Raw genomic sequence first — 24,264 nt, 5'->3', positions numbered from 1 at the left:
TACCACCGCTTAATTGCAATACGAAACAAGACCTTTATGTGTCAAATACGGGACGATTCTGTATTATACGGAACGGTTGGCAACCCTTAAAGGGGCACAAAGGCCACTGTGGCCGTACGATGGGGGCATGAAGGCCAAAGTGTAGGGCAACGGCGGCCATGGCCGCATGGCTGCGGTATAATTCCCACCCTGGTGCTTAAGCAAAGCTACAATCGGGCAGATGCGTTTTTGAGAAAGATGCATGAATCAAGCCATGTACAAGGTTATCCTGAAAGAAAACTGTTAGGGTTATTTCACCAAATATTGATTTTTGAACTCTTCCTAAGTTAAAGCACTAGTATTGTGTTGTTTATAAATGAACATGAACTTGTTTTATTTGCATTATTTGAGGTCTAACAACACTACGGCTCTATCTTGCACCTGGCACTAGGTGGCGCAAAGCATGATACGCAAGTCTTCATATTGTACAACCAGTCAGAGGTGCATTTTTCACCATGCGCTCCACTTTTCTTAAACCTTGCACCCAAAGCTGTGGCAATTAACAGCATGAGGTGTGATCTGGAGCATGATCCAACCCTTCTATCCCCAATATTACACCCTCTAAAAATCATCATGCCACTGACCATGAAAAAATCGAACATTACTAGGGTAAGTGTTTGAGCCCAGTGGCCAGCGTTTGATCATATAATCGCCATTAAATTAGTAAAAGTGCCTGATATGAGAATAAGCTATTCGCAAAACAAATGGGTCCAGGCAGCATGCCTAAAAGCCAGGATGCTGCATGAGGCAGGTACTGTAAGATCATCTGGTCACGTATGGTCGCGGGTCGAACAGCTGTTTGACTAAACTCCAAAATACGTTCACCTCACGGCAGCACACTCTCCACTGCTGATTCCATTGGGTGGCATAGCCCACACAAACACCTTCTGTACCAAACAGTGATAGGGACATCGATCTCTCTATTTCTTTTCTGACAATAAACATTGTTAATTAAATTGTGAGAAATTGACAAAGCGTGGATGGAGGAAGGGCATTACATGACGTTTGAGGCGTGGATGAGACTAGCGATTGGTGCTTGTGTATTGGTGAGTGTGCATTTCTAGCTCCGATTAGGACTGACACCATGTACTGTAAGTAAATAATGTTTTCAATCTTTGTCCCTCCTTGCTATTCTATGACAGCACGATTTTAAAAAGACTGGCTTGTTCCGTTATGTTATCCAGGTTAAGTTTACACCAGGCTAGCTTATAGCTCTAACTTAATTGACTGTGGTCCATAAAGAATTTGATGGTTTCAATATAGCTATATGCACAGTAAGAATCTAGCGGAGTATGTGTTGCTAGTTCCTCATATGACGTCATCACCCAATTATGTTAAAAATGCTATCAGAAACCCCAATCATTTTTTATTTGTAATGCTTTTTAAGACAATTTAAAATATATATGTTTATTTAGCACTTTATTTTAAACATTAATTGTTTGTGGTGGCCTGAACTTTACCCTTTAAACTTTGTGCCTCCGACTAGATGTTTCAGATCGCCAAGATAGGGCCCTACATCTTTTTTGTCATTTTCTGCAAAGAAATGCTCTGAATGACAATATTTCTATTTGGGAGAATGGTGTCAGTAGTTGATAGATTAAAACAAAACTGTTAATTTTACTCAAACACCTATAAATAGTAATTTTGCAGTAGTCTCTTATTTTTTTCCAGAGCTGAATGTCCTTATGAAGCCACATTGAATTAAACCTTCAGACAAATGATGACAAACTATCAGTCAGTGGTGAAAGAGGGTGTTGAAATACAGTAAAATAAATGTAGGGGGTGGGGGGAGTCTCTCTCTCTCTCTTTCTCTCTCTTCTCCCCCCCCCCCAGTTTATGGTTTCACTTCACTCAGCAGTACTCTGGTCCAAAAGCATGACAGCCCATGAAATCTGCTACATCACTTATTCCTGTGGCTGGAAAAAAAGCTCTTTGCAATAATAAACGACAGCTATGATTTAGAGGTTTCATGGGATCTACTTACTTTCTCACCAGGTGGACCAATTGGGCCTTGTGGGCCTAGCAGTCCCTAAAAGATCACACAGAACTTAAGAATAACATACTTTTTACAGATTTTTTGAGACTGTGAAGATCAACAATGCTACATAAGGCCATGCATCCACAATGTTATTTAATCCCCTCTTCTAAAGTAACAATTCATATAACAAATGGAGCCCTCTCTCAGAAAAATGAAAAACAAACATACTTGTGGACCAGGAATACCCTGCTGACCAGCAGATCCTGGCTCTCCTTGTACACCCTAGAAAAGATTAAACTTAAGTTTAATAATTACAGTCATCTCCTGTGTATTAGCCACATTGTGTGTAAAATAAATGTCAATTAAAAAAGCATGTATTACAGTTTTCTTGATCACTGTTGATTTCTGTTAAATATATTTTATTTTCAGTTGTCAAAAGTGGTGGGGACAAAATCTGTGATACAAAAAGTGCTGGGTACATGTACCCAGCGTCCCCGGTCAAAATGAACGCATGCCTCCGTTTTAAAATAGCCCATAAATAAAATGTCTAAGTAGGCCTAGCATATAAAGCCTAATGTCCATCTTGTCCACCTCTTTTGTCTTCGCCTTGACAGCTAGGCTATAGCCCATTCACAGAAATGCGGTCTTGTAACCGCAATGAATTAATGAATTAATCTAAGGTTGCCTGTCGAGTCTTTCAGATTGAATTGAAGGCTATTTCCTTCTAATAGGCCTATAGGCGATTTTCTAAAACCATTTTCATTCATTTCAACAATGGTTTATTGAAACGTTGTTTGATTAATTTCGCCAGTCATCACCTTCATTTTAATGATTACATGAGATTAAAGGAGTCGACTATTGACGGATATGCGGTCTTCATCATTAAATGCAGTTGAAATGCGGGTTGAAACTTTCTGCCACCTGGTGGTTGTTTGGGTACATTGCCTTGGGCTCTAAAAAAATCGGCTTCACAGCCTACGGGATCTCTTCGGGAGTGCCGCGGCAAAAGGAGCATTCTCAACCCGTACCCACTGTATAACCGTAGTTGTGTATTAACCACAGTGGCACATAGCCCAATGGATCGGAATCAGGTTGCGCTTTAATCAGAAAGAAGAATGAAAGTAAAAAAAATAAATGAATACATGGATTCTCATGTGTAGCCCGCCCCTGTGTGCCAGTGAAATGTTTGTATCTAACAATGTGCCCACTTTTAATGCTGTTTTAAGACATTTTATGTATAGATTCATGTGCAGACTGACAGTGTCTAAGAATGTGGTTATTGTCTCCATAGTGGATGTTTCTAAGGCTTAGTTCACACTGGCAGTCGAAATCGGATGTCTTGCATATCCGATCAGAACCTGATCTTTCTGACTGACTGTTCTCATTGCATATTGCAAGTGATCACATGCGATCACATCCGATCTTGGCGTGCAATGCTCAGATCCAATATAAATTACACACACCTGGATTCATTAGGTAGAGATGTACACAACCAAGTCGTCATGGATGAAAGTGGATTTATTGTTTATATTTTCCAATTTATTATGCGTAGCCGCGGCGCAAATACCTCGTCACCCTTAACGTTACAGTTTTCCATGTTTCACCATAAAATGATGACTTGAGTCTGACGTTGGTTTTTGTTTTGCTGCTAGCCCTGGCGCACGCGCTGAATCAATCAATCAATCACTTCCGTCACTCAGAATTACGTTGCAATTGTTTGTCGCAGTGCAAATGACGAAAGGGGCACTTTGAAATCCTATTCAAGTGGTTCGACTGTTCAGATTGAGTCATATCCGATAGTAAGTGATATTGAAACCACCTCCGTATGTGGAGCGAATCAGCATTGGAAAAATCGCATTTCATACGGTTTTGTGCCGTTCACACTACCCAAAATTGAAGCTAGATACAATCCAGATAAGCAAAAAATCGGATTTCGACTGCCAGTGTGAACAAAGCCTAACACCGTGTCCTAACCGGATCCAAGCGAGCGACTGTCAATATTGTCTGTCTACACTGAATCCGTTAAATATGCCATTGTGTTGCGTCAAGGGATTCCATATTTCTCAATCAGAATAGTAGAGCAATGCGAGCGACAAAAAGAAAATAGAAACGGGGCGTCCAACAAAAGTTCTCTTAAAAATGTCGCGCTGCTCGCGTCGCTTCAGTCTGGACACTCCAATTGAAAACAATGGAATTAAATGGATTTTATCGCTAATGTTCGCTCGCATCGCGTTCGGTTAGGACAAGGTGTAAGAGTGACACAAGGTACACATCTTGCTTTTGGAAACATTGGATCCATTGTCTGTATAGGTTGTATAAATGATGCATCATGCTTTATTCTTAAATGTCTTGCATTGTTACACGTATTTATTCTTATTTGTACTGTGTTGTCTCTATGGACCTTTGTGTCTTGAATAAAAGTTGATAATAATGATAATATTAACCTCATAGCTGAAGAGATTTTGCAAAATCAATAAACTTCTGTTAATAGTCAAGAAATTACAGGCAACTATTTCATATATAAAAAAAAATCAGATATTCCTGTGCAAGTGAAAATCCACAGTGTTCTCCTTTAGTTCTCCTGTTTCATGACATTGATCTTTTACCTTTCTATAGTATATATAATGTCTGGGTCAGTCACTATGTCATTAATAATATGTACAGTGAGGAGCACATGTATTTGATACCCTGCTAAAACAGGAATATAAAATCATCATTTGACAATTGATCTTAATGCCTTAACTCAAAAAATTAGTACAAATCAAACCGCCAAGGACACCAATTTTCTTTGTGATTGAAGAATGTATCGTAAATAGATAAATGTTTTCCTTAAATGCTAGGGGAAGGAAGTATTTGACCCCCTATGTAACCCTATGGGAATTTAACACATAGGGTTAACATAGGGGCAGGCAGATTTTTATTTTTAAAGGCCAGCTATTTCATGGATCTAGGATATTATGCATCCCGATAAATTTCCCTTGGCCTTTGAAATTAAAATAGCCCCACATCATCACATACCCTTCACCATAGCTAGAGATTGGCATGGTGCTTTTTCCAGTAGGCCTATTAGCCTGTTTGATTTGCATTGAGCTCAATGAGCATCAAACAGGCTAATAGGCCTACTGGAAAAAGCACCATGCCAATCTCTAGCTATGGTAAAGGGTATGTAATGATGTGGGGCTATCTTAATTCCAACGGCCAAGGGAACTTTATCAGGATGCATAATATCCTGAATCCATAAAATAGCTGGCCTTAAAAAATAAAAATCTGCCCGCCCCTATGTTAACCCTATGTGTTGAATTCCCATAGGGTTACATTGGGGGTCAAATACTTACTTCCCCCTAGCATTTAGGAAGAACATTTATTTATTTACGAAACATTCTTCCATCACAAAGAAAATTGGCGTACTTAGCGGTTTTATTTTTACTCAATTTTTGAATTAAGACATTAAGATCAATTGTCAAATGACGATTTTATATTCCTCTTTTTAGGCAACTTTAGCATGGTATCAAATACATTTTCTCCTCACTGTATGTTCATGCTGCTCTGACCCAAACAGACAGAAACAAAATATGGCTGCTAACAATAACAATTTAGCCAATGTCACACATTAATTCCGAAAACACATAGTTCCAGTCCTTGATCATGACTGATTGAATTTTATGTAATGGCTTTGAAAAAGCCCAACACAACCTCTCAGTTAGAGTTGCTTAGTTGCTTGGCAAGAAATATATTTGTATATTAATATCACTGGAACGTATGGCCTCAAAGTGTCCTTGAGTGAGACACATAATCCAAAGGTTTGTGTTTTGCCAGGCAGCCTCCGCCATCAGTGTATTTGAGTGTGTTAATGGGTGAATGTGAAGCAGGAAACTTTAACGCACTATAAAAATGCAGTCCATTTACAAACAGGACCCCAAAACACAGTGAAGGAATTCATTTTCAACGTCTTACATTACCTTTTGACTATAACACAATAACTATAACTACGTCTGACAATGGTGACGTTATTGTGATCATTTGGAATTATTAACAGTGGTTCCCTCGTGTTGACAATGAAAATAATATAAACTATAATCACGCAATGTGCGCAAAAATATAATCTAGTTGTAAATATATTGACTTGAATCTGTGTGAGCACATGTATTTGATACCATGCTAAAACAGGAATATAAAATCATCATTTGACAATTGATCTTATTGCCTTAATTCAAAAAATGAGTAAAAATCAGCTCAATGACCTCAATGAGCATCAAACGGGCTAATGGGCCTACTGGAAAAAGCACCATGCCAATCTCTAGCTATGGTGAAGGGTATGTGATGATGTGGGGCTATTTTAATTCCAACGGCCAAGGGAACTTTATCAGGATGCATAATATCCTGGATCCATGAAATAGCTGGCCTTAAAAAATAAAAATCTGCCTGCCCCTATGTTAACCCTATGTGTTAAATTCCCATAGGGTTACATAGGGGGTCAAATACTTTCTCCCCCCTAGCATTTAGAAAGAACATTTATTTATTTACGAAACATTCTTCAATCACAAAGAAAACTGGTGTACTTAGCGGTTTTATTTTTACTCATTTTTTTTTTTAATTAAGACATTAAGATTTATTGTCAAATGATGATTTTGTATTCCTCTTTTTAGGCAACTTTAGCATGGTATCAAATACATTTTCTCCCCACTGTAGTTAATTGCTGAATATTTTTTTGTAAATTGAGATGTATGTTTTACATGAATCCCATGTAAATGTATATTCATTGAGTGGTTTCCAGGTTGAGATTAGTCTTATATACAGTATTGTACCATATTTCCTTTGGGTCCAGGTTGACCATCTAGTCCTGGGAGACCCTGAAACAGGACATCAAAACTTCAGGTAAGGACACTGAAACATATAAACCTAGATATAAAAGTGATATAAAGTACCATAACATCTAACATACCCGCTGTCCGAGTGGACCTGCAGATCCTCTAGGACCCAACAATCCTCTAGGACCCTATACAAATACAACAAATAAACATAAACACTTTAAACACATTAAGCTTAAGAACACATCACTTAACTAATTATTTGAATGATGAAATTAAATGGCTGATGAACATTCTGAAAATGCTTGAGAATGTTGAACCCAAGAGTCTTACACTCTCTCCTTGAACTCCTCTCTGCCCAACCTCTCCATCCTCTCCCTGCAGATAAAATTGTATGGATAGATAAAAAGAGATTGAAGAGCTTAAACATAAACCAAACTCAATAGATGGGGTCGGAAAGGAGGTGAGAATAACAGACACTCACTCTGGGACCATCCTCTCCTGGAGGACCAGGTGGGCCAGTTGGACCTGCTTCACCCTGTCAGAAATGAAAATGGGTGTGGTCATCAGTTCCTGCTTAATTTTGGATGGTACTGTTACTCTGGCTTGTTTTTGAAGATTTGAACTTCACTGATAAGTAAGCTATCATCTTAATGTCACTGGATTCTTATGTCGTATAGCATATAGTGGCTTCTCAAGAGTGTTGCACTGTTGTAATAAGCAAATCATCTAAATATGTTGACTATATTATGTTATACAACAGTTAGGTCTGGTCGAACGATTTAGCAATATCTGATTGGACGAGACGCTTTCTATCAGTGGTGATATTAAAGGAGAATTCCGGTGTGATATTGACTTAAAGTGTGTTGAAACATGATACCGAGTGTGAGCGTTTGCCTCAGAGCTGATCTCGACCTGCCAGAGAGCTGCCGCTCGTTAGCCGATGCTAGCACCAGGTTTTCAATGTGAGTGCCTCGGCATCGGGTTAGCCATGCAAATAAATCACTGTTTTACACCATTTATGAGGCTCAAAATAGCTCCACACTTTATTGGTAGACTTCTGAGGGCCCTGACATTTAAAACGAGACATCAAGAACCTTGAAAAAGCACTGGTGGTCAGTGATGCCGGTAACTGTTACTGTATTTTGACCACTTTTTTCGTTAACGAGTAATCTAATGCGCTACTATTTCCAAACCAGTAATCAGATTAAAGTTACTTATCAAGTCAATGTGCGTTACTATTTTTGTCATTTTCATTTTGCTTTCTTCTTGTCGTGTATGCTCACGTTTTCAGCATGAGGACAACTAGGCTTCACGCAGCGACACAAACGTAAACAACAATGCAGGGAGAAGAGAGATGCGCGTTTTCTAGATGAAAATAGTCAGTAGACATATTTTGAGTTTGTGTCATCTACACATGACAACATTAAGGTAGGCCTACGTTGTACACTCTGTGTTGGCGACAAAGTGCTGTCTAGTAAGACATCCCGAGTTTGTATACTGTATAGCGGCTCCCCGACGGCCGCAACAGAGCGGGAGAGAGAGGGGTGCGTGTGTGTGCCCGAGACGCATCCAAAACAGAGTGCACCCTGACTAGGCTGTTTCGCTATATCAACCGATACGTTGTCAGTATAGGCGGGCTTTTATCTCTTTTCTCCCGAACTAAATTAATTAGTTCAATGTATGTTACAGTAGCGTAATGGCAGAGTCTTGCACACTGCACTATGACTTTAGCATCGCCCATGGTGGATTAAATGATTGCAAAAGACTTGTCGAGGTGAGTTTAACAAGTGTAATTTCATTGGCATATTCTAAAAGGCTGTAGAAGGATATACAGATATTTTATTACCAGTTCCTATCTATAGGCCTTCCTTATTTGGTAGCCTATAGGCTACTGACTAGACATTATTGAACAAACATAGGCTACTCATCTGATAGATAGATAAATAGATAGATACTGTAGATAGATAGAAGGGGAAATTCAAGAATCTGTAGGCTATTAGGCTCAGTAGGTTAAAGTATTTTTAGATACCTCCCTGAAATTACTTTTTGCAGGTTGTGATGTCTTAGCCTATATATTGTAAACGTTACTGCAATAAAGTGAATATTGGCAAAACCGGTTGCCATTTTTATGTTGAGGCGGCGGGGGGCTTAGTTTAAAAAGTAACAAAGTAATCTAACTTAGTTACTTTTAAAAATCAAGTAATCAGTAAAGTAACTAAGTTTTTAAAGGAGTAATCAGTAATCGGATTACTTTTTCAAAGTAACTGTGGCAACACTGCTGGTGGTTTACTTACATGACTGTTTATTCAGGCAGTCACTTCCAAAAGTTTTCCTTTCGCAGCCATCTTGAATTTAGTCACGTGACTGATTCATGACTATTTCACGTCACAGCTGTAGTTCCGCTCCGGCTCGTCACGTGACTAAATTCAAGACGTGAACCAGAGAGGGTGAAAGCGGAGCGAGAGGGCCCAACGTTCGACCATTTCCGCGTTCTACTATTGCAAGGGGGTTGGGAGGGAATCCCCCTTTATGCAGACCAGAGTAAGCCCTCGCTGCATTAATGTCAATGGGAGATATGTGGAATGTTATCAATAAATTGGTCATTATGGCTTTCTGGATTTGTTGACTGTATTTTGGAATATTTTGTCATAATCTGTACGTTTTTCCGATCATTTCAAGCCTAATAGTGCAATTTTTAGTGTATGGATTTGTTAAGAAAATAACTTAATATCAGACCATGCTGCTGCTGGTTGCTAGCTAGCTAGCTAGCCGCCTAGCTAAGGTAACATTTTAAACGGAGCAGTGTCATTTATTTGAAGTGACAACTTCAATAATAACATTAGTGACATTAGTTAAAGTGGGTAGTTTATACTCAAGTGAACTTGCAACAGTATATAGAGTATAAGCAGAGTCTCTCAACTGTTAGTGACCTGGCAGCGCATAGCTGTATTGTCATGGTTACTGCCATTCACTTCCATTGCTTTTTAAGCTAGCCTTCGCTAACTAGTTAGCTCGGTTCAAAGACTAATTCAATTATTAATTCCGTGTCCTATAGAATGATTCATTGGTATCCTGCATGATTTTAGACAGTAATACAGTAATCACAATTATCTTTGTATGTTGTTATTGCTTATTAAGACCGAAAGTTTATTTAGTGACGTCGACGTTATGCAGACCGGAACTGTCCCGTTTTGCTGCCATAGTAACGTATTGCGTTGCAGTATCTTGATAGTAATGAAGGATCTTTGCGTGAACTAGTCACGAATCAGTCACGTGACTAAATTCAAGATGGCTTTTTGTGTGTTTAATTCAGCTTCAACCGTTCGACGTAGAAACTTCATTCAAACTGCGCTGCATAGGTCTTACTTAGGTGACTTCAGCTATGTAATTTTCAACTTTAACTTTTATACTTTTTGAACTATTAAATAAAAACTATTACAATTTCCCCATTGACTTAACACTGGATTATGACATCATAATAGGGCAATTAGAATGTTATGCCAGGTGGCCAGCCCCACCTGCAGCAGCTCTGTCTCTCTCAGGCTTTAAGCATACAATCTCTCTGTGAAGACTACATATCCTGTAAACTGTTTCCTCTGTCCACAACTGTTTCAAAATAAAAGTCCTCACCACAATAATACACTATTAAATCATTTAACCATTGAAACTACTCAACTATTTAACTGTTCAACCATTCCAACTATCAGTTATCATCAACTATGCCTCCAGTCAACTATATGAAACCCCCACGTACCTAGCAACCAACATAGCAACCATTTAAATTAAGCATTTATGACAGTTTCCATAGCAACCAACATGATTATACTACCGTAACTTCTTTATTCCTGATAGTGGCCACCATGGATACCCTAGCAACAAAAGTTTCAAAATAAAAGTCCTCACTAGCGAGTTAGCATGGTTAGCATAATTAGCATTGTTGGCATAGTAAGCATTTTTAGCATAACTGCTAGAAATCATTAGCTAAGTTAGCTAGTCAACCTGGTTAGCATTGTTAGCATTTTTAGCATACCTGTTAGAAATCATCAACTAAGTCAGCTGATCAACCTTGTTAGCATAGTTAGCATTGTTAGCATTTTTATCATAACTGCTAGAAATCATTAGCTAAGTTAACCAATTGACCTGGTTATCATTGTTAGCATAGTTAACATTTTAACATACCTGTTAAAAATCATTAGTTAAGTTAGAACTGGAAAGTTTAAGCTTTAAACTGTCTACCTTCAGACTATCAGCTTTCTTTAAACTATGCAACCACCATGTTTAGATTAGCTACACCTTGGTAACCATATCTACCTACACATTTTTGCATTTTCATGCACTGGTAATTCCTTGGAATTGCATTTCTAGTTCTTCTTCTAACGCAGCTAATTCAGCTTCAACCGCTTAACGTAGAAACTCCATTCAAACTATGTCACGTAGGTCTTACTTACGCGATGTGGGCTTTGTATATTTCAACTTTGTAACTTTAATAAATGTTTAAACTATTAGTTAAAAACTATTACAATTTCCCCCATAGACTTAACATTGCCCCATTATGACATCACGGCAGCAATTAGAATGCTACCCCAGCTGGTCAGCCATCCGGGCACCAACTGTCAGTTTCTCTCAGGCTTTAAGCATACAATCTCTCTGAAGACTACATATCCTGTTAAACTGTTTCCTCTGTCCACAACTGTTTCAAAATAAAAGTCCTCACTGCAATAATACACTATTAAATCATTTAACCATTGTAACTACTCAACTATTTAACCCTATGAGCCCTAAGCTGTTTTAAGGGCATTTTCATTACCTCTAGTTAGAAGCATTTATCCTGGTCATTGTAAGTGCCATTCACACATGCTACATATTGTTTTTTTCAGCACAGTCTAGGCTACCCAGATCTGCCACAATATCATGTATAAATACTTGCAATGATTTGATTTAGATTTTTAAATGATAAAAATTTGAAAACCGTACTATACAAATTCTTACATTTTGACGTGTATCTCACCACCGCAAGCTGACAGCTCAACCTGACTGCATGGTTGTGTAGGCCTGACTGTCCTGAAAATGGCAATATAAGAACCATGATGGAGGTATACTTACACTAGCTGATCTGACCTGACTTGTTTGCGTGGTAGCACACATGACGTGCACAGATGATGATTCTCTATAATATTTTTTACTGCATTGCAATGAACAAAGTAAAGGCAAAAAAGTGTTTATTTGTCAAACAAATTTGGATGCAGTATGAGTCTTGAATTGGATACTATACAGGAGTTTGCTAGAATCTCAAAACTGTATTATGAACGTGACTTGCCATAGAGAAACACATGATGACGTTGGATTATGAACATAGGCTATTATGTCACACAAAAACATGGGGTAAGTGGAGCTAAATGAAGTTACTATTTTGCTGTCAGCAAAATAGGCCCTAGAATGTTGTATTTGGTATCTGTGGATAGCTCTAACTCTCCTCTTTCATCTGACATGCATGCCACATCTTTCTGATGGCGGTTTCACAAGGAAATCAAACGAGAGTAATGGTAGCCGAAGCTATATGACATTATTATTTGTTTGTCACTTCGTCTGATGTTATAATACGAAATGATATTTGCTATCAATGGAAAGCTCTGCTCTGTGTCATGTCTGTGCGATGCGGGGTCCGCAAGTAATTCAAGCGAGAGTTCTGGATGCGAGGGTGAACGCAGAGCAATATGTGACTCTCCACGGCAAAACCAGTCGCTTGTCGCAACAGGCGTTTCTGAGAAAAATGACCATTTATGTTACTTGTGCTAAACTTGTGGATTTTTTTTGTGTGTGTTTTTAAACAGTGGGAGGTCTGCACTGTACGGCCGTGAATACATTTCGCCGAAAAACGTACCTCTTCTAGTCTAAAAACGTGAGTTTATTGAGGTGAGAAATTCAATTCCAGCAGGAAGTAAGAGGCGGCTCGTTTTTGCCGCTCTATTACAATATTTACGGTAAATGCACTCATTGACAACCACCAAGCTATCCGCGTGCTGTGTCGTTGTATAAAAGTGAGTACCGTAATCTTAAAATAGCGGCGACCTTACAAAGCATTCGTGAGTGTTAAGCCGACGGTTAACTTCAGAGGCAGATTTCTCCGTTTTTCTCTTGGCATGACCGGATGAACTCAACTCCTTTGAATGTTTATATTTCAGTAATGTGATGTTCAATTCATTAGATAAAGGTATCGTTTTGAAGGTTGACTATGCCCCTTCGTGAAAACTTAATTTTGAAAATTTGAACAATGTGACTGATTTCGCCGTGGAAGGTCACATATAGACTGTAAATATGATATACTTTGATTTAACTTAATGATTTTATTTTATTTTCATACTTGATCGTACAGACAAGTGTCTAGTCTCATTAGAAAGCCCCGGTACTGCTCTTTCGTGCAATATAAGTCTCATCTCGCTGTGACTAATAATTGCGTTTTTTGACGCAATTTGCGTCTGTCGGGCTCATAGGGTTAACTGTTCAACCATTCCAACTGTCAGTTATCATCAACCATGCCTCCAGTCTACAACTACATGAAACCTCCATTTACCTAGCAACCAACATAGCAACCATCAAAATTAAGCGTTTATGACCGTTTCCATAGCAACCAACATGATTATACTGCAGTAACTTCTTGTTTCCTGATAGTGGCCACCATGGATACCCTAGCAACAAATGTTTCAAAATAAAAGTCCTCACTAGCAAGTTAGCTAGTTAGCAAGGTTGACAAAGTTAGCATTTTTAGCATAACTGCTAAAATCATCAACTAAGTTAGCTAATCAACCTGGTTAGCATTGTTAAAAGAGTTAGCATTGTTAGCATAGTTAGCTTTTTCAACATTACTGTTGGAAATCATCAGCTAAGTTAGCTAATCAACCTGATTAGCATTGTTAGTAAAGTTAGCATTGTTACCTTAGTTAGCATTGCTAGCATAGTTAACATTTTTACCATAACTGCAAGAAATCAGTAGCTAAGTTAACCAATCAACCTGGTTAACATTGTTACCATAGTTAACATTTTAACATAAATAGAAATCATTAGTTAAGTTAGAACTGGAATGTTCCAGCTTTAAACTGTCTACCTTCACACTATCAACTTTCTTTAAACTATGCAATCACCATCTTTACCCTAGCTACACCTTAGTAGCCATATCTACATTATCTATCTATACATTTTTGCATTTTCATGCACTGGTAATTCCTTGGAATTGCATTTCTAGCTATACTTTATTATTCCTGTTCACCCACTTTTTTAAGACGCCTCTTCTCCTAGAGCGTTTGAACTATCGACGCGGTTCCAACACTAAAAAATCAGGCCCGATCCTGTGTAGTGCACTTGTTAGTCGTTTTTCGGTCCTATTGAAATGAATGGGGAATTTTTGTTGACATAAAGTCATTAGCTAGGTTGCCATTGTTAGCATAGTTAGCATAGTTAGCATTTGTTGCATAAATGCTAGAAATCATCAGCTAAGTTAGCTAATCAACCTGGTTAGCATAGTTAGCATGGTTAGCAAAGTTAACATAGTTAGCATTTTCAGCATAAATGCTAGAAACCATCAGCTTAGTTTGTTCATCAACCTGGTTAGCATTGTTAGCCTAGTTAGCATTTTTGCAAGCCCACTCTTGCAGGTCCTCGGACATGCACCTTTCTAGTTTATTATTCCCGTTCACCCACTTTTTTAAGACGCCTCTTCTCCTAGAGCGTTTGAGTTATCGACGCGGTTCCAACACTAAAAAATCAGGCCCGATCCGGTGTAGTGTGCTTGTTAATGTCGGATGGCTGCCGGTTGTCGTTTTTCCGGTATACCCGTTTTTCGCCGGTTTTAGGTCCCATTGAAATGAATGGGGAAATTCTTTTTCTGGTATTTTTTTTGCAGCCTGTGTTTTTTAAGCAATGTTGACATAATAGAAGTCATTAGCTAGGTTGGCATTGTTAGCATAGTTAGCATTTTTGCAAGCCCACTCTTGCAGGTCCTCGGACATGCACATTTCTAGATCAGAATAGTTTCTTTTCAATAGTTAAGACGTTTCTTTGTAATGGTTTTATATCTATTCTGTAGTTACCCTCATTTTTACCAATTAGTTACCACATAATTACATGGTAGGTAACTGAATGGTTGAAATATTGAATGATATTACCAGGGAACATGGCCATAATTTCTTTCTTTTTATGTATAGTAATTGTGTCATAATTATTCTGTAGTTACCGTACATTCTCAGAAGTAATTAAACATTAATTCAAAATAGTTTCTTTGTAATAGTCAAGAAATTTCTATGTAATTGTTTATATTTTATATTATTATTTTATAATTATTATATTTACTCTGTAGTTACCCTCATTTTACCTAGATCAGTTACCACATAATTACACAATATTACCATGTTGTTACCTGGTACCTAGTAATTAGGGGACTGTAAAAGGAAGTGCTACCCTATATTCTAATAATTATGTGAGTTCGTAAGGGAGGAGAAAGGGCCACTCACATTTCCCTTAATCATTGCAAAATATAGATAGATAGATAGATAGATAGATAGATAGATACTTTATTGATCCCCAAAGGGGAAATTCAAGGTCTTGATATATACTTCATTGCGACTTCTGAACAGTTTTTGTGAGTGCTACTTCACTTTACTTCTATATATTTGGGAAACTTTGAGTAAGGGGCTGCTATCACACAGCCAAGGCTGCTGAAGTTCCGCGAGGGCGCAGCACATGCACTTCAGAAATATATTTAAGTTCACGATATTCAGAGCGACAGGGAATCCTGTCATAGACATAAAGACATAGAACCCTAGAACCCAATTTCAATGGTGAAATAAATGTGTGCCGGTCAGATAGGCATTTTGGCGGATAAAATTGCAACTATAAAAAGTATAGATAATTGCTGCAAAATGTAACAAAGTAACATTCAAAAGTAGACACTCTTTAATCTACTTAAGTAAAGTACAGATACAAGGAAAATGTACTTAAGTACACTTGTAGTATTTGTACTTCGCTACATTCCACCACTGCCAAACCCTTACCCTATGTCCCTTGTTACCAGGAAGCCCAGGTAGTCCGTCAAATCCACGATCACCCTGTCAGATTCAAACAATAATAATGGCAATACAAGGTGCATGATTTCAGTACATTCATACAGTATATGGATGTAAAGCATGCAATTTGTCTAAATTGTCTTGGTAAACATGGTATATATATATTTATTCCACTGCTCGGTTGAGTTCCCCATTGTCCTGCGTTCTATAAGGGTGTGCATTAACTTTAGATATACGCACGGCTATGAAGTAGTTCCATTGTTTTTGACCGTATCACACTTGAATATTAATTCGCCAAACTCGTTGTGAAGTTTAAATGCACTGTCACGTTACATAGAAGCTGTAAAATACAGACGTTCAGATCATAGTAACGTTTAGCATATGACAGAGGTGTCATTTAGCTAGTTAGGTGGCAGTAGGCTAAGAAAAATAGCAATCTTTCAAAGTTAACGTTCATCAGAATCCTGGGATGTGCCAGCTTGACAACGGGAGATTAGAACTAACGACTGGCTTTTGGCCATAGCAACCATCCATTTAGAACTAGTAACCGCAGTTTGAGAAATTAGTTGAAATGTGTCTGGGAAAAGTAGTTCTACAAACAATACCGTTCTAGCGATTAAAACAATTAAATTAGCACCGGAAACGAACTCAACGCAAGTGGCAACAGTGGAATAAGCGGGATAATGGACTTCACGCCGTGCGGTTATTCAAAGTTAATGCACTTTTCTAGACGGAACGTCCCTCCGCTTCGCGTCGGGCCGTATCACCGTCTAGAACGTGCATTAACTTTGAATAACCGCACGGCGTGTCGTCCATTATCCCGTACATAGACGGGTCATTTTGAAAGCATAAAGGAAATACCTTGGCCCCTGACTCCCCAGGAACACCCCGGGCACCATCAGCCCCTCCACGACCCTTTAACATGAACAACAATTGGAACAAAAATATATGGTTATGGTTATGGTTATGGTTATTTAGCAGACGCCTTTGTCCAAAGCGACATATATATATATATATATATATATATATATATATATATATATATATATATATATATCAGGAAGAAAGGAAATTAAGAGTAGGTGGAGCATTTGAATAAAAATCTACTTAATAGCTACTATTTTCACATAGATTTAACACTATAGGCTACTGTAATTGTTGAAAGTGGAGCGGCAACTTAATATTATAATATGCAAACCATAATGCATAAGAAACGCTTAATAAATGAAGTGCAAGTTGAACAGATATGCTTTTATAACCCAGTTGTTCAAAAGACCCAAAATTATCACAGGAACAGAGAGCGCTGACCTAATTTCACCAACAAGGAACCACTGAGGAAAAGAGTGTTGAATTTAACCTTGCATTTATGGCTGGTCAACACAAGAGACGCTCATCAGAGGACCGCAGTGGGTGGTTACAGAACATCTTGATCATTGAATTAATATAGCAGGGAGCAGATGCAGTCAGTGTCCTATTAAGGTTTTGCATCCACGAACGTCATAATGCCTTAATGTCATGTGACCGTTTGTTTACAACTGGAGTGGTAGGCAGAGTGGTAGGCAGAACCCTACATATCAGCGGGGTTACATTATGTTACACATAGGCCTACAGTACTGTATTTACTACGGTTACAAATATCTCCGAAATTTATTTTTTATGATCGAAACACAGATTAAGAGATGGCAACTACTTGCGTAGAATTTGTTTGCTAGCTACAATAATAGTCTTATACAGTAGTGCCTTTTGCAGTGGGTACACAAACCGGACTGAACCGTACCAAAAGGTTCCGTACCAAAACGTAACGTACTGAGCCGAACTGTACCATACTGCCTGGTGGAAACGTAGCTTTTAACATCCATTTTTAGAAGGCAGAACATGTATGAGGAGGTCATGTTCACGTGTGTCTAAAAACTAGGTGAAACTATGCCGGCTTGTTGTGCCTGTTCCATGAGGCGGCAGTGTGCTTAGGCTTATTGCCATATCTAGCCTGTTAATCAAATTAATGTATGAAAAAGTTAGGCTAGCCAACGAAGGTTCAGTGCGTTGACTCGCCAGCTTGCCTACCAGTTGACTACCAGTCGGCGATGGAACATAGAATCACGTGACCAAAACGTCACAAGCAAAACCTTAATAGGCAAAAGTTCATCTTTAAGGTGCTGTGTCCACCAAACGCGTTTTTAACAGCCAGAGCACCCTCAACCTCCTCCTCTCGGCGCTTCGATAAGTGTTTATTGTTGTTTAGTTACCAAAACCAGAGACGGTTTATAACGAGAAGTGCCATTGACGAGCCCGGCGCTGAACAGATTTCAACTTTGAGCGCTCTGAGCGCTGCGACAAGAAACGGTCGGCGCCGAGAGTTTTTTTCCACCGAGGGCGTTCAGCGCTGTGAACGCTGGGCTACATAGACTTTACATTGAAAATTGTCGCCGTCTGCGCAAAAAACGCGTTTGGTGGACACAGCACCTAAGTGTAATAGAGTGCGTAAGTGTGATCACTTTTCCTTAGCAACCAAAATTTCTGTTCTAAACAAACCAAACTCACAATGTAAAATCCTATGCCAGATGATTGTTTTACAGAAAAAGCCACGTTTTTGCGCAAATTAATTTGCGAGTTGACATCGGTTGACATTACCTAACTTCATGTAATCATAGATTAGGCCAGCTTGCCGTGACATTATAGACTTTTTTTCATGCTAGCGTGAACGTCTCATTTTATTACACCAGATGCATACATAAACGCCTTGACATCGTAGTGATTTTTACTATTTAAAATTCATTTATTTTCATTTTGAAAGAAACAACACGGTGAGGCAATGGAAAATGCCACTTGCAGGTTGTTTGTTTAGAACAGGAAATCGCGTTACCGGGACAACGTGACACTTTCACTTACGCACTCTATTCTGGCCACTATAGGGGTGTCATGTGTCCTCTTTGGCTGATTGAAGACCAGGCGTGCAGCAGCATTATGAATCAGTTGTAACAATCTTACTGCACAATAAGGTAGACCAGCTAGAAACTAGATGTACCGCATAGCGATACACAATATGACCGCCGCTCAGTCCTGCACATTCTCTCCGCAAATATCACGCTTTTGTTTCCATCGCCTACTCCATCCCCTATTGCAACTTTTATGTACTGTATGTAAATGAGTGTGTGCATGTGCGCTTGCTTTTGTGTATGAGTGCTTCTCTGTCTATGAGTGTGTGTGTGAGTGTGTGTGTGTCTGCTTGTGTGGGTGTTTTATGTGTCTCTATGTGTATATGTTCACTGTGTTCTCTGCCGTCACTGTCACTCCAATATAAGATCACACACTCACACACACATGCGCGCGAGTGCACACACACACCTACGCAGGCACACACTCACACACACACACACACACACACACACACACACAGGTACACACAGAGAGAGAAAGAGAGAACACACACAGAATACACACAGATAACACAGAACACACACAGACACAGAGAGAGAGAGAGAGAGAAAGAGAACACATACAGAATACACACAGAACATGCACATACACACATATACACACATGCAAACACACACACGGGCACACAGAAACGCACCCATACACACAGACACACACAGAAATGAGATGAGATGTATATGAATGTGAAATCTCTTCATCAATGTGGAAATTTGATGTACAAGCTCAGAAACAAGCTGAGAGCAATATTGAGACTATCATTATGATTTGCTCTCACCTATGTAGTTATAATATTATTATAATAATTACACACACACAACCATATTATTAAACCTTGAGAATGTGTTGGAACACAGCTTCAAATGTCCAACCTTTTTAGGCATCCATGTAAAACTACAAAAAGGAAACCTAATAGAATTATTAGAAAAGACATTCAAGGGGTCCAGAGTGCAAACGTGTTTTGAACTTACTCTTTTTCCTGCTTTCCCAGGTAGGCCAGTAGGACCTTGGATACCTCTGGGTCCCTTTCAATTTAAATATAGTAATAATGTTATGTTTATTATACACAATTATTTGTAGATCTTGTTGAATAACTTAACTGAACGTTTTTACTGGGAAACAACAGTTCAATACTGGGGCCAATCTCCTAGTAAAACGAGTCTAGCAATGTCCATGGTATTTACTATAAATTCAACTCACTCCTCTCAGATGCAGCAACAGCACTAAACATATTTTTGCTACTTTCATCCTACTGTACCTGCGGGCCAGAAAGTCCAGGGTCACCTTTATGGCCCGAGGCCCCTGGGCCACCCTGAAGACAAAAGCAAGCCAAACAAGCTTTATAATATTTATTATTATATATTAAAGCCAAGAACTTAATTAGTCTATTTGCACATTTACTGAGATTACTGGACTGATATCTAGAGATTATCCACAAAATAAATCTTAAAAGTGTAATGATTACAACCTATTTAGACATTTTAAGAAGTACTAGGTCAGGATCATATTTGGAAAAAAAAGAGAAAGCTCCAGAACTTACCACTGGTCCGGCTCTTCCTGTGAGACCGACTGGTCCAGGAGCGCCTCTCATGGTAAGCTGCAGTAAAAAAGAATGACATCTTTACTACCTGAAAAATGTGTATCTTTACGATGACTAACATGAAATTGTGGTTTGAGAATGTAAAACTCTGTTAGTTTATGGAGACCCTATGCAACTTTTTTATAGTCATAAAATCGCTCAGAAATCGTTGTTTTGCTTGACTGACCAGTTTAATCGAAAAAAGTAATATTTCCTCCCGCCCCCAGTGTCCCTATCCGCTATTGCAACCTTGCAGTTTCTGCAGGAGAGGATCGCTCCTTGTTTACATCTGGAAGTCTGAGACGCATAAGGAACAAGAAGAACCACGCTTGCAATTTATATACCCATATATAGCCTATATATGTATAAATATACACGCTAAAGCTGTCGGGGAAGCTCTGCAGAGAAATATGCAAGCATAAAACCAGCGAAAACGAAAAAGGAAAACGAAACCAGAGATGAAATCGCCAATCCTGCATAGTTCCTCTTTAATAGAGACAAAAATGTTGGTAGAGCGCTACTAGTGTCCTTTGAAACGACTGGTGCTCTTGGAGAGGTACAAAGCATGAACATCAAAAGGAAAAAATCCAGGTCCAGGCACACAGGTTTCCAAAAAAATATATCCCAAATCTTTATTGTTGGGCTATAAGCATTAAAAAACACCAACACGTATCGGCCCTACAGCCTTCATCAGGGTTTGTGGGGCGATACGTGATTTTTTCCTTTTGATGTTTATGTTAGTTTAATGTTGTCATTCATTTGTGCTAAAGTACAGTTAGACTTCAAAAGTATTTTTCAAAATGTTTACCCATTCAACTCACATTTGTACACAATTCAATATCAGAGACTCTCTTTTAGCACACTATGGGATACAGAAGTAAGTAATACTACTGCATAGTCTCATTTCAACCAGCCTCTAGTGTGTATCAGGAGCTGATTGGATAAAAAATAATCATGAATCAAGCTCTTCACTAACAGAATATCTCAACTGAGCAATGACTGTTGTATTAACCCATGGCTTTGTACTGTAAATCATAGCCATTCTTTATTTCTTTCTTTTCTTTTTTTTTTCACAATTTAGAAAGCGTCCCAACTTTTTCGGAATTCGGGTTGTAAAAGTGTATAATACAAAATACATGAAGGACCTATCTTGGCAGCCCTGCACAGTTTGTTTGTAAATAGAAAATGATCAAGTGTGACTAAATACACATTTAAGATATTGCATAATATATCAAATCCATATACATTGATATGTCCTTCAAACTATTATGAAAATAGAATTACTGTACTTGTTTCTTTCACCACAATATGGACACATTACTATTATATTGCATTAACTATGTCTGATATGCATCTTATATCATGTAAATGAATATCTGCATCTCTAACTGTAAGGGCACTTTAAGAGAAAGAGGAGGAGACTCACCCTGGCCTGGGATAAAATAGCTTGTGCTTGTGCCTCCTGGGCACTGATAACAGGACCTTTAGCAGGATTTCCACCAGCACGAAACTGAAAAGATAAGAATTATGTATATTTACAAGCCTTGCATTTCAATTTGACAGCACTATCGAAAACAGCCTCTGGAGTCCTAGTCCACAGCTAACAGTGTTTCTAGTTTGAATTCCCAATAAAATGCATAGGAAGTATAAGGGTGGTTCAAAAGTATGGCTGCCTCACTAGGGCACAATTTCCACCTCCAAGTGTTCTGCATAAACATTCAGGTTAGGTCCCATAGGTAAATTTGCTTTGTAGTTACAGTAAGAGTCTTCATTAGACACACATAATATAAAATAGACAGGCACTTGTCACACATCAGTCTTCTCTTACTAAGACCATGACTCCAGGTTCAGTCCTTTCTAAAACATTGAATGAATTAAAGTAAATTGAATCTATAATACTATATCAGGGGAATCATCTAATGGTGTGTGAGAGTGTGTGTGTGTGTGTGTGTGTGTGTGTGTGTGTGTGTGTGTATGTGTGTGTTGCGGGGGGCGGCAGGCTGTAATTGAGTGTGTATGTGTGGGGGGATGTAGACTATTGAGTGTGAGTGTGTGTGTTTTGGAGGGGTGTAATGGGGTGTAGGTGTAAGATTTTCTGATCATGTGTGTGCGTGTGTTTGCTCGTGAGTGTGTGTGAGGAGGGGTTACCAATGTGTGTGTGTGTGTGTGTGTGTGTGTTACAGTGAGTGTGTGAGTCTGTGTGCATGTGTGCATGTATTTGCGAGTGTGTCCTTATGTTCGCTGTGTAGTGTGTGTGTGTGTGTGTGTGTGTGTGTGTGTGTGTGTGTGTGTGTGTGTGTGTGTGTGGTGTATGTGTGAAGAGGGCAGAGGTGGGACAAAGTCTGTTTGGCAAATCACAAGTAAGTCTCAACTCTCAACGCTGAAGTCTGAGTCCAAATCAAGTCTCACCAAGGCCGAGTTGAGTCCAAGTCCTTATTTTCTTCTAACAAGTTACTGTTGTATTTTACAACTGCATATTAATATGTCTTATCTCCCTCAACAATGGAATTCTCTTCACTGATTGGCTGATGGGGTGGCCATTAACTTCATATAACCTGTTACCTTTGAAGTAGGCCTAGTTCCAATGTGTTGCCCGCATCAGACTTGAATATTAATTCGCCAAACTCGTTGCGAAGTTTAAATTAACTGTCACGTTGCATCCAAGCGGAAATACAGACGTTCAGAACATAGAAACATTGTAGCATATGACAGAGGTGGATTGTAGCTATTAGCGATCTTTCAAAGTTAACGTTCATCAGAATCCTGGGATATGCCCGCTTGACAACGGAAGAGATAGAATTAACGATTGGCCGTAGCAACCAGCCATTTAGAACTAACGACTGGCCTTTGGCCATAGCAACCGAACCATCCATTTAGAACTAGTGACGGCAGTTTTGTCCTGCAAGTAGAAAGTTGATATGTGGCGGAAAGTAGGCTAGTTCCACAATCAAGAGAGTTTTAGCGATGTAAACGTTTACATTGTAATAGGAAATTAACTCTGCACAAGTGGCAACGGTGGAATGAATATACAGGTAATAAATACAAACGGGAGATAAGCGGGATAACGGCCTTCGAGGTCAACCGGTGCTTCGCACGTCGCCAGAGTTCTAGACCTCCACCTAGCCATTATTTCCATCGAACCGGTCACCTTGTCGGCCGTTATCCCTTACATCAATCATACTTTCAATTTATCATTATATATCTTATCATACTTTACATATTGAAATGTTTTAAAACACTTATAATCACAAGCTCAAAGAAAAGCAATTATTCTATGATCTCTTGCAGAGGAAAAGAGGGAATTCTGGTTGATTGTAATGAGTTTACTAACTGGTAATACTATTTCCCAACAGTCATGCTAATGAAGCAACTTTAATTGAGTGAGGGGTGAGGTACATATGTGATTGTGAGGTTTAGTTCTTTTTAGTTTGCATTATTTGTTAACATTTGTTTTTTGTCTTGTTTGTCTTAGTGTCACAGGCATCTTGGTCTGAGTGTCATATTATTATTTTGTCTTGGTGTCACAGGTAGGCCTACTCTGGCGACTACACCGCTTGTCTTTTGTGTCGATGTATACAAGTATAAAGCATTTTGTGCTCTGTGCTTGAAAAGTGCTAAATAAATAAATCATTTTATTGTTGTTGTTATTATGATTAGGTGGATCTTCAGGTACACATGCTGTACAGTATAATGTGTTCCATAGGAGGTGGTTGAGGATGCAGACAAGGAAGGTGGCAGGGGACAACAGACAGGTTTTGAGGCCCTTTCAATTTTTTGTGGTGGCTCCTTTAAAGTACCCTGCTCCCCCAACATCAATCTCAATCCCAGTCCCTTTTCCAACCTCTGAACTTTGAAATAAAATAAAAT

At 38.8% G+C, this 24,264-nt stretch overlaps 1 protein-coding gene across 1 annotated transcript in view; it reads right to left on the bottom strand.

Annotated features, from left to right (window-relative positions):
• The window catches only part of LOC134077594 (collagen alpha-1(XI) chain-like), a 270,154-nt gene that overhangs the window by 162,503 nt on the left and 83,387 nt on the right, over positions 1–24,264 (bottom strand). The window contains exons 13-24 of the mRNA XM_062533297.1: positions 21,824–21,907; positions 20,359–20,415; positions 20,077–20,130; positions 19,790–19,843; positions 16,746–16,799; positions 15,873–15,926; positions 7,310–7,363; positions 7,159–7,203; positions 6,960–7,013; positions 6,823–6,867; positions 2,246–2,299; positions 2,024–2,068 (exon numbers count right to left, since the gene is read on the bottom strand). Of these exons, the coding sequence (XP_062389281.1) occupies positions 2,024–2,068; positions 2,246–2,299; positions 6,823–6,867; positions 6,960–7,013; positions 7,159–7,203; positions 7,310–7,363; positions 15,873–15,926; positions 16,746–16,799; positions 19,790–19,843; positions 20,077–20,130; positions 20,359–20,415; positions 21,824–21,907 (654 nt within the window). The remainder of the gene's footprint in view (positions 1–2,023; positions 2,069–2,245; positions 2,300–6,822; positions 6,868–6,959; positions 7,014–7,158; positions 7,204–7,309; positions 7,364–15,872; positions 15,927–16,745; positions 16,800–19,789; positions 19,844–20,076; positions 20,131–20,358; positions 20,416–21,823; positions 21,908–24,264) is intronic.

Source organism: Sardina pilchardus, chromosome 3 (assembly GCF_963854185.1).
Source record: "Sardina pilchardus chromosome 3, fSarPil1.1, whole genome shotgun sequence".
NCBI classification, from domain to species: domain Eukaryota; kingdom Metazoa; phylum Chordata; class Actinopteri; order Clupeiformes; family Clupeidae; genus Sardina; species Sardina pilchardus.
The sequence above is the reverse complement of the archived record's forward strand: the minus strand, read 5'-3'. Positions and strand labels throughout refer to the sequence as shown.